The 15405-nt window shown below is 44.8% G+C and overlaps 4 protein-coding genes across 4 annotated transcripts in view; 2 read left to right on the plus strand and 2 right to left on the minus strand.

Moving 5' to 3' along the window:
* LOC143956045 (uncharacterized) overlaps positions 1-15405 on the minus strand; it is a 296417-nt gene that overhangs the window by 136298 nt on the left and 144714 nt on the right. The window lies entirely within an intron of this gene.
* Positions 1-15405, minus strand: part of LOC143955742 (uncharacterized) — a 273000-nt gene that overhangs the window by 113705 nt on the left and 143890 nt on the right. The gene's annotated exons all lie outside the window — the stretch shown is intronic.
* The window catches only part of LOC143955332 (uncharacterized), a 58153-nt gene that overhangs the window by 24970 nt on the left and 17778 nt on the right, over positions 1-15405 (plus strand). Inside the window, 5 exon segments of the mRNA XM_077465402.1 lie at positions 1264-1617; positions 1620-1808; positions 13599-13724; positions 13814-14023; positions 14171-14312. Coding sequence (XP_077321528.1) covers positions 1264-1617; positions 1620-1808; positions 13599-13724; positions 13814-14023; positions 14171-14312 — 1021 coding nt within the window.
* LOC143956059 (uncharacterized) lies at positions 10118-13526 on the plus strand. Its single transcript, XM_077466187.1, has 3 exons — positions 10118-10162; positions 11865-11979; positions 13208-13526. The coding sequence occupies exons 2-3, from the start codon at positions 11884-11886 to the stop codon at positions 13445-13447; spliced, it is 336 nt and encodes a 111-aa protein (XP_077322313.1). The 5' UTR covers positions 10118-10162; positions 11865-11883; the 3' UTR covers positions 13448-13526.

Below are 15405 nucleotides of genomic sequence, written 5' to 3' on the forward strand. Positions count from 1 at the left end.
ATGGGGGGGCACATCTCCTCCTAGGTGTTTTTTTTTTTTGCCCAGAGGGGGGGGGGAGAGGGGATTTGGGGTTTTAAATGTATTTTGTAAGAGGAGAGGTGTAAGGAGTTTTTGGTTTGTGAAATATACTGTAGAATGACTCCACTCTCAAGAATTGTATAAATATGTTTGAATACGGTATAAAAAAGAAAAATAAAGAATATATAAAAAAAACATCCTCCAAGTTTGGACCCTTAAACAGAAAGTGATAGTGAGGGAGGAGTCAATAACCCAATGATGGGGGTCTTCAGGATCAGTCCAGTCTTCATCTTGGTTGTTCTGCCCCCATCCTCACTCTCTGACCTCTGGTGGGGCTCAGCCCCGCTGTTATTCATGACTAAATCATGGACTAAATAAGGAAGTGCGGGACTTCTTGTGTTGGGAAGATGGCAATGAGTGATAGAGGGGGAGGGGACACTCGTCCTATAATCCCCTCATCACTGTCACTCCTATAGAAGACAGTTCTCGTTGTTTCCTCACTCTCTGACTAAGGTCCATGAATAAAGAAATGATCTGGTAGGAGATCAGAGGACCCATTTACTAGTTACCTTGAGGGGGGAATTGTAAGATCCTCAGAGACAAAGCTGCCTGATGTGGGCGGAGTCCTGGTTTAGGGGAACCAATCAGCTGATGTCTAGTAATAATCTTTGTATTTCTATTTTAGTAGATGGACGGGAGATGAGGAAAACCTCAGAGGATTGTCTCACTTTGTCTCCAGACTGTAAAGTAGAAGATGAGGACATCACACAGTATAGTCCAGGAGAAAACCCGACTACCTCAAATGTCCATCCGGCACCACACAGTGTAGATGGACCATCGTATTCCTCTTATCCTGAGGAACCTCAGACTGTGCGGGACGGTGCCGGACCATCGTATTCCTCTTATCCCGAGGAACCTCAGACTGTGCGGGATGGTGCCGGACCATCGTATTCCTCTTATCCCGAGGAACCTCAGACTGTGCGGGACGGTGCCGGACCATCGTATTCCTCTTATCCCGAGGAACCTCAGACTGTGAGGGACGGTACCGGACCATCGTATTCCTCTTATCCTGAGGAACCTCAGACTGTGCGGGACGGTGCCGGACCATCGTATTCCTCTTATCCTGAGGAACCTCAGACTGTGAGGGACGGTGCCATCCTTCCAATACATAAGAGGCTTTCCTGTACTGAGTGCGGGAAGTGTTTCCCTTATAAATCCAAACTTAATGAGCATAAAAGATCTCACACCGGTGAGAAGCCGTATTCCTGTCCTGAGTGCGGGAAAAGTTTTTCTCATAAGTCTCATCTTTACAGCCATCAGAGATTGCACACAGGTGAGAAGCTGTATTCCTGTTCTGAGTGCGGTAAATGTTTTGTACAAAAATCAGATCTGGTCAAACATCAGAGATTGCACACGGGGGAGAAGCCATATTCCTGTACTGAGTGCGGGAAATGTTTTGCAGATAAGTCCAATCTTCACTCACATCAGCGATTGCACACAGGTGAGAAGCCGTATTCCTGCGCTGAGTGTGGTAAAAGTTTTTCTCATAAGTCAAATCTTTACAAACATCAGAGATTGCACTTACGGAAAAAGGAACTTTTCTGTCCTGTGAGGGAATTGTTACTTCCTGTCCTAAGTGTGGGAAATGTTTTTCACGGAAGTCCAATCTTCACAGACATCTGATGTCTCACACGGGGGAGAAGCCGTATTTCTGTCTTGAGTGCAGGAAACGTTTTTCACAGAAGTTTGATCTTTCCAGACATCAGAGATCTCACACGGGGGAGAAGCCGCATTCCTGAGTGAGGGAAATGTTCCTCACTGAAGTCCTGTCTTCCTGTACATCAGGGGGTCCCACACAACCCTGGAGGTGTATTAGTGAGTGCGGGAAATGTCTTGTATATGAATGTTGCTGGACATGTGGTGAAGAAGCACACCCTGATATACACCTCAGATATACTCCATGGCTGATCTTCATCATGGAAGAAACAGTTGATAAGGAGATCAGAGATCACCAAAGACATGGATGAAGTGTTGTACCGTGTTGGCCATTGATAGCAGGAGAAAAATAAAAATGGAGTCATTACCTCTCATTGGCTGAGTACATTTTGTGGTGGAAGCTTTCGCCATGTTTTATTTAATTCTGTGTTTTTTTTATATTCATCAGCTCCATCTATTGGCCATAATGTACTATTTTGCAATTTTTCCGATTGCAGTATTTCAGAAGAAATTCTGGGCACTAGATGTCTTGAAAATAAGATAAGATAAGATAAGGGGCTTAAAGCGGTTCTGCACACATAATAATAACATTTTCCCATTCTGTTGCCTCTAGACCGTACATTTGATAATGCCACATTTTTTTTATTTTTTATTAATCTACCTTTTGTAATTTGTAGTATTTGATTTTCCTCCCCTGCGGCGATGGGCGGTCTCTTGCGGGGATCAGCATCACTTCCTGCTGAACCCCGCACTGTCTCCTGGGATCTCGTCCAAGTAATCCCAGGAGACATTGCGGCTAATGCAGCTGAAATCTCGCGTGATTTTGGCTATTACAGCTGAAATCTCGCGAGATTTCGGCTGCATTAGCCACAATGTCTCCTGGGATTACTTGGACGAAATCCCAGGAGACAGTGCGGGGTTCAGCAGGAAGTGATGCTGATCCCCGCAAAAGAGACCGCCCATCGCCGCAGGGGAGGAAAATCAAATACTACAAATTACAAAAGGTAGATTAATAAAAAAAATGTGGCATTATCAAATGTACGGTCTAGAGGCAACAGAATGGGAAAATTGTATTATTATGTGTGCAGAACCGCTTTAATATCTGCTGCTAATCTAGGACTGGTTCATTTTGATAAATGTTAGCCGGTCAATGGAGTCTGTGGACAGACACGCTCCTTTATCTGTCACAAAACCTCCAGCAGCACTGAATTCCGTTCGGAAAAAATTGAGTCATTACCTCTCATTGGCTGAGTACATTTTGTGGTGTAAACTCTTGCAAGAGGTCTGTTTTCTCAAGTCGTCTTCCAGGACAGTAGTTATTGAGGGACATATGTTAATTGAACCAACAGTGTTAAACCAACCATTGATAGAGGTAGGTCGAACACCCCCGTTTTGTTTCGCGCCACCACTTTCGAACAACGTAAGTTCGGACCTGAACCACAAACCCTTTTAAAGTCTATGGGACCCAAACTTGAAAAATCAATAGTCCCTGTTTTGAAGGTTTATATGCATGTTATTGGCCATAAAAGGGGTATGGGGACTCAGGTACTGCCCTGGGGGACATGAATCAATGCAATTTTTTATTTTTTTAAAGGAGCGGTGATTTTAATGATGCTTAAAGCAACAATAACAACGAAAAATTCCTTTAACTATAGTCCCCTTAGTCTACTTTTAATATGACGCATCATGTATAGAACCTGCCGCAGCAAAATTTACATTTACAAAGGCAAAAAAAATGACATTTTCCCTGCAAGCTTTCTTTTTTTTTTTTAATAAACAATGACTTGGGTCTGCACAAGATGCTCTAGATGGGGTGGTTCATCATCAGCAGATAAAAAGCGTTTCTTCTCGAAACTGGAATTTTATGAAGAGGGAGAACAAAGGGAGAAGCTGCTCATCAGAATTGCTAGAGCACAAACCTCAGGGGGTACTATTGGTGCCTGGTGAAGAGGGGATGGAAGACTAGTCACTACCCCAGACTCTTATCATGTTGGAGCTTGTCTCCTTTTACTCCACTCTGTATCAATCCAAACAAATCTGCACACCAGATGACATTTTGGCATATTTGAATGGCATTAGTCTACCGGAATTGTCTCCCCAAAATAGGAGAATGCTTGACTCTCCAATTATATTGGAGGAGTTGCCACAGGTGGTCGCTGCGTTCCCTAATTGCAAGGCACCAGGTGATGATGGCTTACCCATAGAGGTGTACAAACAATATGGGGGGAAAAGGTACTGCCGTACCTGTTAAGGGTGTTGAATGCTGCTAGGCAGTGTGGCACTTTACCATACTCTATGACTAAAGTTAACATCATTCTCTTGCTCAAACTAGGTAAGGACCCCTCAGACACAGGATCATATAGGCCGATTTTTCTACTTCAGAATGAAATCAAAATCACGGCCAAGGTACTGGCTCTTTGACCGACCGTGTGTATGCAACACCACAACAACGGATTTTATTGTCGGAATGTCCGACCGTGTGTACAAGGCATCAGACTAGAGATATATGTTTACCAGCATAGGGGGCGTTCCAGTAAATTTAACAACCTATGGGGGGCCATGGCTGCATACACCAGATCTGAGCCCATTGGAGTTAGTACTGGATAGACTACTTATAGGCCATATAGGTCAGACTCACCTGGCTAGTGTTTGTTGCAGTACGATTGTTGGCTAGTGTAGTATGTCCCTGTATGTACCCAATGAGGTGGTTATTAAACTACCCCCTTTTTTGGCTTTTTCAATTCTGTATCACTGCTTCAGTTGTTGATAAATATAATGCTATAACCAGATGCTAATAGGATTTGTGGAACTGTCTTTGAAACTTTTTATATGTGTACTACTGTTTTTGTTTCTTGTTTTAGTCCTTAATAAATTCTCTCTTAATTAAAAAAAAACAATAGCTTGGGGAGTCTGTATGATAAGGCCACAATTGTAGTGCACAGGGAACAAGATTAGAGATTTTTTGGATAAATTCTGGTGTCGCTTTGGCAGACTTTGGATAAAGATAACAAAGTTTTGCACTACAGTGAGCAAGCCTTACTTGAAGAAGCCAAATTATAGTACACTCAGGTCAAGATTAATATTTTTTTTTTAGATAGCCTGGTGTCTCTTTCGCAGACTTTGGATAGTAGTAACAGGTGCAGAAAAATTGGGCTTTGGATGTTGGTGGTGCCTTCACACTCTTGATGAAAGCAAGAATTGTCCATGCAGTAAAATATTGAAATTTTATTCACCTGTCCAACAGGTGAGGAAAAATTGGTCCTTGAGTGTGAATTGTGCCCATGAAAGCTATACCAAAAAATTACAGTACTTCAAGATGAAATCAACACCCACAAAGCAAGGGAACCTAGACAGTCTTGAAGAGATTTGAGATCCCATTAACACTTATTCACCGACATCGGCATCAGGGGCTTAATAGTTGCTGCTAATCCAGGACTGATTCATTTTGATAAATGTTTGCCGGTCAATGGAGTCTGTGGACAGACACGCTCTTTTATCTGTCACAAAACTTCCGCCAGCACTGAATGCCCGTTTGGAAAGCATGCTGGATGCAGGGCATACCGGGCAAGTTCTGGCCAGTGGTCTATTCTCATGACCCAGAAACCCAGTGGATCGTCTACTGCAAAGCTCTCCATGTCTGTTTTCGCCACTAGATAATCTTACACCATGTGATGCAGACGCTGCCGATGGGATCTTGAAGCTGACAGCTCTGGGCGGCGGGTACAAACATTTTTTGAAATGCATCACTGAGGTGGCCCCCTTCGCCACCACTCCTCCTTTGACCAACAGAAGCCTCAAAACTAGCTTTTCCATGAGGCTGTAACCTACAAGAGTCTGGAAAGGCGTTATATAAACTCCTCTTTAAGGTGTCCTCAAGATATTTCATCCTCTGAAATGAATGAGTTATGAGACTTTCCCTTTGTAACAGTAGTCAAGGAGGGTTGCCAACCAATAATGATCCTTCTCCTTGATGCCACGTATTCTTGGGTCCGTTTGCAGGCTTTGCAGAATAAGGGAGCCCATGCACCGCAAGTTTGCGGAGGCATGAGAAGCAGAGTCCTTTGGGGTCACTGAGGATTACAGTATCTAGAACTACCTCCTCACAGCCACGTACTACTACCAAGGTTTCTGGGGGACTGAAAACCATCTCTTAAGGTTTAACGTATGTGTTTCTCTACTTATATGTCTCCAAAATGCCAGAATCCTCCTCCTCCCTCTCCTCTTGTATGTTCTATGGTGTAGGAAGAATGGTGTCTGCATATAGTGGGCCTTGAGAGGAAAGAAAGTTCTCCTTTTCCTCTTGCTGCTCTGCTTCCAGTGCCCTGTCCATAATGCCACGCAGAGTCTGCTCCAGCAGGAACAGAGGAGGGATTGTGTCACTGATGCATGCATTGTGACGGCTCACCATCCTTGTGGCCTCCTCAAATGGTGACAGTGCAGTGCATGCATCCTTTATAAGCAGCCATTGGCGTGGGGAAAAAAAAAAGGTAAGCTGGTCTGAGCCAGTCCTTGTGCCATACTCACACAGGTACTCATTTACGGCCCTCTACTGCATGCACAGTTGCTGCGCATTGCCAAAGTTGAGTTCCACCTGGTAGGCATATCAAAAATCAGGCAGTTTATGGGCAGATGGAATTCCCACTGAATTTCAGCCAACCAAGCACTTGCCGTGTATGACCACCTGAAATGGCTAGACTTTTCTGGTCTGACTTGCAACACTGGGTACCTGTTTAAGAAATGCTGCACCACCAAATTGAGGACATGTGCCAGGCATGGTACATGTGTCAACATTCCCTATCTAATGGCGGACAGGAGGTTTCTGCTATTATCGCACACCACCATTCCTGGCTCAAACTGGCGTGGCGTGAACTACCTCTGGGCCTGACCCCGCAGGGCTAAAATAATCTCTGCTCCATGGGGTTCCTGTCCCCTAGACAGACCAGTTGAAGCACCGTATGACACCTTTAAGCCTGGCTCGTTGAATAGCCCCTTAAACGCTTAGGGGGTACTTGAGGTTCATAGGAAAATCCAGCAGAGGAGGGCATGGAGGAGAAGTAGGAGGAGGGGGTGGAGCTGACAGATCTCGCATCATCTTCACCAGCTGTATGGAGACATAGAAGCAAAACAAGCTGCCCCACTGAGCCCTGTCCTGCATCCTTCAGAGTTGCAAGCAGAGTTACCCAGCAGGGAGTGTTTTTTTTTTGTTTCGCTACAGCAGCTAGGGCAGAGATATTTGCCTGCTATACTCTACAGCTTGGTGGTGTGCTATTGGCAGACATGTTGCAAGGACCTGTGACACCCTTCCCTATACCATCACCCCTGTCAGTGGAGGCTGCTGAGAGGTCATGAGATATAGTGGGGGTAGATCTGAAAGACGAGGAGGAGATGAATTGATTCCCTTTTTTGTGGCTTTCAGGTGCTCTTGCCAACAGGCTGAGTGGTGGGTGGTTAAATGCCTTGTCAAGCATGTGGTACAGAAATGGCTGGTGTTCTTACCATACTTGGTCTGCTTGTGGCAGAGACTGCAAATTGCAACAGTGCGATCAGCCACACGTGCTAAATAAGGCCTACAGCTGAGCTGTGGGAAGTGGGCCGGGAGTCAACAGCTCTACGATGTGATGGAATAGGGTGGCTGCCTCATTGAGGTTGTTTCTCCCCCTCACTTTCCTCCTCTTCTCTATCTAGGACCCAAGTTGCATGACCTCATCATCATCATCCCCTCCATCCTCATGATCACTGGAGGCAACTTGGCAATACGCTGTGGCTGAGGGAACACGACTGCCAATTTGTTGTTTACCAGTGTTCTCCCTTCTCTGTGGGCTCGTGTTCCTACCTTCTTCTACCTCAGAACCAACATCAGAATCAAGTAATGGCTGTGCATCGTCAAGGAGCAAGTGGCTGATTCTGTGTTCAAATAACTCAACTGACTCCTCCATGCATGATGCTGGGGCTATGGCAGGAATAGCTGTGGACAAGGAGGCAGAATAAGTCTCTCTGGCAGCTGCGGTGGACTGCGCACTAGTGTCAGCTTAGGTCATAGAGGATGTCCTCCAGAGACAGTCAGCCATCATAGAATAGCAGAGAGCAGCCACAATATTCCATCACGTTGTGGAGTTATCTCCCGGCTCACTTCCCACAGCTCAGCTGTGTGGGCCTTTTTAGCACATGTGCAGTCAATCGCACTGTTGAAATTTGCAATCTCTGCCGCAAGCAGATCAAGCGTTGCAAAACACCAACCATTTGGGAACCACTTGCTTGACAGGGCATTTAACCTCCCACCACTCAGCCCATTGGCAAGAGCACCTGAAAGCCACACACAAGGCACATAATTCTTCTCACTCCTCACCTTTCAGGTCCACCCCTGCTATATATCATGACCTCTCAGCAGCTTCCATGGACAGGGATGATGGTATATCGAAAGGGTGTCACTGATCCCTGCAGCACACCACCAGCTGTAGAGTATAGCAGGCACATTTCTCTGCCCAGCTGCTGCATTGAAAACAAATACACTCCCTGCCACCCACATACCCAATGTCTAAATTCCAGCTTGTCAAAGCTGCTGGCTTTACAACTCCTGGCTTTCCATCAGGTGAATTCTGCCCCCTTCCATGAATTTGCAGAATGTGCTGTACCACAATGGCAGGTTCCCAGTCGCTATTTCTTTGCACGTAAGGCCATTCTAGCTCTGTACCATCATGTTGAAGACAATTTTTTGGCATCGTTGGGCAAGGCAGTCAGCAGCAAGGTCCACATTACTACTAACATGTGGTCCAGCAAGCATGGTCAGGGACGTTATACACGCTGGGTAACACTACTTGCAACTAGGAAGGATGCAGGACAGGGCTCAGTGCAGGAGCTTGTTTTGCCGCCTCGTCTCCATACAGTTTTTGTATGTTTCGTTAAGTAAAATAAACAGATTTATTTTCAAGAGTACCTATGTTGGGTTACGGTGCGAAGGTACCACCAACACCCTAAGCCCAACTTCTCCACACCTGTTACTTCTATCCAAACTCTGTGTAGGAGACACCAGACCAATTTTTCCTCACCTGTTGGACAGGTGACTCAAATTTCAATATTTTACTGCATGGACAATTCTTGCTTTCATCAAGAGTGTGAAGGCACCACCAACATCCAAAGCCCAATTTTTCTGCACCTGTTACTACTATCCAAAGTCTTTCGAAAGAGACACCAGACTATCAAAAAAAAAAAAAATATTAATCTTGGCCTGAGTGTACTATAATTTGGCTTCTTCACATAAGACTTGCTCATCGTGGTGCAAAACTTTGTTATTTCCATCCAAGATCTGACAAAGAGACACCACAATTTATCCCCAAAAAATCTCTTATCCTGATCTAAATGCACCAGATAGAAAAAAAAATTCCCTGCAAGCTTTCTTTATTTTAGAAACAATGGCTTGGGGAGCCAGTCTATATGAGGGAAACAGACTGGCTCCCCAAGCCATTGTTTCTAAAATAAAGAAAGCTTGCAGGGATTTTTTTTTTTTTTAATAAATGTAATTTTTTTCTGCAGTAGGTTCTATACATGGTACAGACGCACCACTTTACAGGCAGACTAAGGGGACCCCCCCAGGCACTATATTTAAAGGAAGTTTTCATTTTTATTGTTTCACTTTAATCATGAATAAAATAACTGCTCATTTAAAAACCCCATAACCTTTTAATGGCCAATAACTTGCATATAAGCCTTCAAAATTGGCTTCTTATTTTTCAAGTTCAGGTCCCTTAGACTTTAATAGGATTTGCGGTTTGGGCCCGAACTTTTGCGATGCTCGAGAATTCTGGTGTGAACCAAACCGGAGGCTTTTCGGCCTAACTCTATCCCTTACATTGGTGACCAAAGGGAATAGGACCCCCTTATATCAGCGTAGTGGTCCCTTACATTGGTGATCAATGGGAATAGGACCCCCTTATATCAGTGGTCAGTGTAGTGGTCCCTTACATTGGTGATCAATGGGAATAGGACCCCCTTATATCAGTGGTCAGTGGTAGAAGGACATTTTTACATTGCCATCGGTAAGAAGATCATTGATGTCAGTTGTTACTGAGAGACAGAAAGGGTTCATTGCTCAAGGAACCCCTAAAAACCTCTGTAGGAACCCTGGCTGAGAAAGATTGGACTAGGAAGTAATATATTTCTCTCCCCCTTGGGTGGGAGTGGAGATGACCCCCATCTATAAGGATATACAGTACATACACACACAGCACAAGGCCGTGTTCACACTATGAGATGTTTCTCGGGGCTGCAGTTCCTCTGAGCTCCACAAGTTGGCGATCTCACCTATATCATAGAGACAGGAAGTCTCTATGGAAGACAGGAAGTGATGTCAGGTGCAGACAAGAAGTTACGGGTGAGAGGTGAGTCGGGAGGTAGTAGAGAGGAGACATTGCTGGAAGTGGCAGTAGAGGTGGTAATAAGATCTTATTTTCTATTTACACCCAGTAACCCCCCCGTCATGTCCGTCCTCTTCCTCCATAGTCACTGTGACGTCTTTTATCTCCAGCAGATGATGATACACATGTACCGCCGGCTCCTGAAGAGCACGCGCTGTGTGTTTTTTTTTTTCTATTTAAAATTCCTAAAGCCATAGTTGGGTTTTAGGGTTAATTATACCAAATTATGGTTTCAGTACCAGTCTAGCTGGATTGCACTGTGTTCTGCTCGGGCACAGGTGGCGCTGTCACGACTGGCAAGTGTGAGAACGCAGTCTAGCTGGGCGTGTTGAGTGCCATTCTTTCTCGGAGCCAGCCCAGTGGGAGTGTCATCTTGCTGTGCATTCTGGGAGAGGGTACTTAAGGTACTGGGATCACGTGCTTCTGGGTTCCGGTCTAGAAGATATTTCTGTCTGCTTGGTCCTGGTCCTCCTGACCGGCCCTCATGGCCTGGGGTACGGATCCATCCAATTTCAAGTCTTGGGGCTGGCTAGCCCGAGGCAAAGTAACTGGAAGGAGGATTCAAAGGTGGTCCGGTGCCGTCTCATCTGTGGAGAGGCCCAGCAACTGGAGAAGCAACCAGGGGAGGACTCTTCGGGAGAAGGCTACGCATAAGGCTGGCTTCTCAGAAGGAGCCTGGAGGCTCAGTTGAGTGGATCTGCACTCATACGGTATCGCCGGACCGGCTGAGAGATACTGATACCTTATGATAGCTCTCTAAATTTATCTACGTTACATCCAAGTCTGTGGCAGAAACTTTTGTTCAAGTGTTCTACATCAAGTCTGTGGCAGAGACTTTGCTTTACTCAAACCCTCTATCGGCTGCTAGGCCTAGTGAGAGGAGGTCTATCCGGTAGCTGTGAGAATCCAGTTGTGAACGGTAATTCTCTGGATTTCTATAGTGAGAGACTTCCTATTTTTTGCAGTTCCAAGAGTACCTGAACTTCTTACCCAACCCTTCTTTGAGAGACTGTTTTGTCTACTTGTTTTCAAATAAATATCCCAAAAGTGGATCCAGTGTCAGTTTCTGCAATTCTTTGGGCCATCTACCTCGAAAAACCCTAGACGCACACGAGGTCAAGAAGGTAACAGTAAGCCCATTAAAACCAGCCGCATAGGTTACGTTTTTTATTCGAGCGAAACTGCAGATTTTACAGTGTGTAACAAAATATATATATATATATATATTTTTTTTTTTTTTTTAAAAAGCCCAGCTCCGGGGAAATGAAAAATGACCGAAATCTAAATGAGCATTTAACCCTTACATAGCGGGGGCAACTCAACTCCTGTTTTGGTGTAGGGAACCAGGAAAAACACGATAACTTACGTTTGCTCCCCGATTTGTCAGCACTCTCCTCTAATCCCCTACGATCCAGCTGTCCTCCCATCTCTCCATTATTGTGATTAATAGTGTAAATTTTATTTATAAATTGACCCCTAGGTAACCCAATTTACTTACCAAATATAATTATAATTGCGCTACCAAAAAAAAAAATCTAAAAATATGTGTAGCAGCCAGCATCTACAATGATACAATAGCGAAAAAAATGGTGAACAAAAACCCAATTTACGTGTTTACTAATTCAAATTTGTGCAGCCCACCTATTAACCCCTTATATCCCCATCTGAATATTGTACAACCAACCAACCAACCGATAATTCTCCACTATCCGTCTACAGAGAAACCCGCAGAGATCACATGACCACATCAATGAGGATGGAGGAGGACCGGAGTCACATGACTGAGAAGATACTAAACCTCACCCTGGAGATCATCTACCTGCTGACCGGAGAGGTGAGGAGGATTCTGGGAGGTCACATGACATCACTCTTATCTCTATTAATAAAACACAGACCTGACCGGAGAGGTGAGGAGGATTCTGGGAGGTCACATGACATCACTCTTATCTCTATTAATAAAACACAGACCTGACCGGAGAGGTGAGGAGGATTCTGGGAGGTCACATGACATCACTCTTATCTCTATTAATAAAACACAGACCTGTCCGGAGAGGTGAGGAGGATTCTGGGAGGTCACATGACATCACTCTCATCTCTATTAATAAAACACAGACCTGACCGGAGAGGTGAGGAGGATTCTGGGAGGTCACATGACATCACTATTATCTCTATTAATAAAACACAGACCTGACCGGAGAGGTGAGGAGGATTCTGGGAGGTCACATGACATCACTCTTATCTCTATTAATAAAACACAGACCTGACCGGAGAGGTGAGGAGGATTCTGGGAGGTCACATGACATCACTTCTTATCTCTATTAATAAAACACAGACCTGACCGGAGAGGTGAGGAGGATTCTGGGAGGTCACATGACATCACTCTTATCTCTATTAATAAAACACAGACCTGACCGGAGAGGTGAGGAGGATTCTGGGAGGTCACATGACATCACTCTCATCTCTATTAATAAAACACAGACCTGACCGGAGAGGTGAGGAGGATTCTGGGAGGTCACATGACATCACTTCTTATCTCTATTAATAAAACACAGACCTGACCGGAGAGGTGAGGAGGATTCTGGGAGGTCACATGACATCACTCTTATCTCTATTAATAAAACACAGACCTGACCGGAGAGGTGAGGAGGATTCTGGGAGGTCACATGACATCACTTCTTATCTCTATTAATAAAACACAGACCTGACCGGAGAGGTGAGGAGGATTTGGGTTTCTAAGGATGGCCACGAATGATGCAATTTTCTTTCCTTCAACCACGGGTTGAAGGAAAGGAAATGACTTGATTCCTCCATCAATACAGTCAGAGTTGTCAGTGTTGATGGGGGAGTCCCTCCCACTGCTCTATTTTATTCTGACAAAGGAGGTTTCCAAGCTATAGCCATCGGCTGTGATCGTACAAAAAAGTCAAGTCGATATAATGACTTCAGTACAAGCAGCCTGTCCATAGATGGTATTAAACTCATCTGGTTCTTGTTGAACTGGCCAAATTTGGACCTGTCTGTGGCCGGGTTTACATGATATTCCTATTGGTTCTCCAATACAGAGATTTCCTCTGGTGAAGTCAGGTGATCATATGACCATCACAGTGCCTCCATGTGACTCCCTAAAACCTGAGAGACACAACATGGAGAAGATTCTAGAAGTCACCAAGAAGATGATGGAGCTGCTGACAGGAGAGGTGAGGAGGATTCTGGGAATTCTAGGCCAACAGATGTGTCTGGATGGTGACTGTATCTTTGTAAGTATCAGGTCACTGTCTATTTCTCTATGTAGGAGTATTTAGAAGGACACAAGGATCTCTACAAGGACGTCATGATGGACAATCAGCCGCCCCTCACATCACCGGGTAAGAGGAGACTTTATTGTAAAGGAGAGAGCAGTATGGAGGCTCCACCTAGATCCCCCATCATCTGATAAACACATAGAAACAATGTATTCAGTCAGTGTGTGTGTTTCCTACAGATGGATCCAGTAATGGGAACCCACCAGAGAGATGTCCCCGTCCTCTGTATTCCCGGGATTCCACACAGGAAGGTCACACCATCCCCCACCATCATCAGGTAGATGAGGAACAATCACTGATAGTATCATTAGGATCTGTACATTATCTGCATTGTTACCATTGATGTCATTTTTATTATATATTCAGAGTGGAAACCTGAGACACTCTAAAGTTGTTGTTAAAGTTGAGATAAAAGAGGAGGATGATGAGGATGGGGTGATGGAGAAATCAAAAGAACACAAAGATCTGTACCAGGACACCATGGTGGAGTCATCCAGTTACAGAAACCCACCAGGGAGATGTCCCCGTCCTCTGTATTCCACACAGGAAGGTCACAGCTATGGACACCATCATCAGGTTGGTGGGAAGGAGCGTCTAGAACACAAACGTTACTCATGTAGACAATGTGTGAAGCCTACAAGATGATTTTTATTTTCTATTTGGTCTCATGTTATTAGAAGTTATATTTTACAGATGTTATTGTTGATCATTCTCTTGGTTTAGGGTGAAGATCTGATAGATATACAAGTTGAGATTAAAGCAGAAGAAGAAGAGAGGTATGTGAGGGATGATCAGCAGTCTATGGAGGAGGATGGAATAACGGGGACATTTATAGAGGAGGACACTCCTACAGAGATCAGCACAGGTGGGTCATTAACACTAAATCCATTCCTCCACCCATACTGCTCACTGATTGGTCCAGAGTAGGACGGGGACTGGGTGATCTCAGCCTGTAATCCCCTGGTCACTTTCCTGAGCTGTGTTCCCCGTCCTGTATTCCTGGATTTCTCTCCGATAATCTTCCTTCTCTGTGCTGCTGACACAATTTATGTATCTAGACTGGATTTATGGAGATTCTGGGGATCAGCTGGCAGCAAAATGTTGTTTTACATCATGGGTGTTGCTTGACCTAGGCACCTGGGGTATGTATCTTTCCGGGTCTACCAAGACCTCTGACAGAACAATTCTCCCGGGGTTACTTGCTCTGTTATTTGCTGGCTGTGCCGGGTGGAGGGATATGTCTGTATAGTCTCAGACCCAAGTCACTGAGTGCAGTCTCAGGAGATGGGAGGCAGCGGTGTGGGACCTCTGCAACTTGTCTCCAGTAAACATTTCATCTTCCATTGATTACTTAATGCCAATATTATAAGTCCTGACCCCTGCACTATATTCTCTATGTTGTATATTACATACTCCTGACTTCTGCTCTCTCCCCTCCACCCACATAATATGTATTCTCTTTTGTTACACCCATTTCCTACCAGCTGGACATTTTATATCGGATGATGTGATTGGAGGACAGACTTTTACATGGTGATAATAATGTGATAACATCCTCAGACTTTGAAACCTTAAACAGAAAGTGATAATGAGGGAGGAGTCAATAACCCAATGATGGGGGTCTTCAGGATCAGTCCAGTCTTCATCTTGGTTGTTCTCCCCCCATCCTCACTCTCTGACCTCTGGTGGGGCTCAGCCCCGCTGTTATTCATGACTAAATCATGGACTAAATAAGGAAGTGCAGGACTTCTTGTGTTGGGAAGATGGCAATGAGTGATAGAGGGGGAGGGGACACTCGTCCTATAATCCCCTCATCACTGTCACTCCTATAGAAGACAGTTCTCGTTGTTTCCTCACTCTCTGACTAAGGTCCATGAATAAAGAAATGATCTGGTAGGAGATCAGAGGACCCATTTACTAGTTACCTTGAGGGGGGAATTGTAAGATCCTCAGAGACA

Source organism: Lithobates pipiens, unplaced genomic scaffold (genome assembly GCF_037356315.1).
Source record: "Lithobates pipiens isolate NorthernLeopardFrog02 unplaced genomic scaffold, aLitPip1_a1.2 Scaffold_35, whole genome shotgun sequence".
Classification (NCBI taxonomy): domain Eukaryota; kingdom Metazoa; phylum Chordata; class Amphibia; order Anura; family Ranidae; genus Lithobates; species Lithobates pipiens.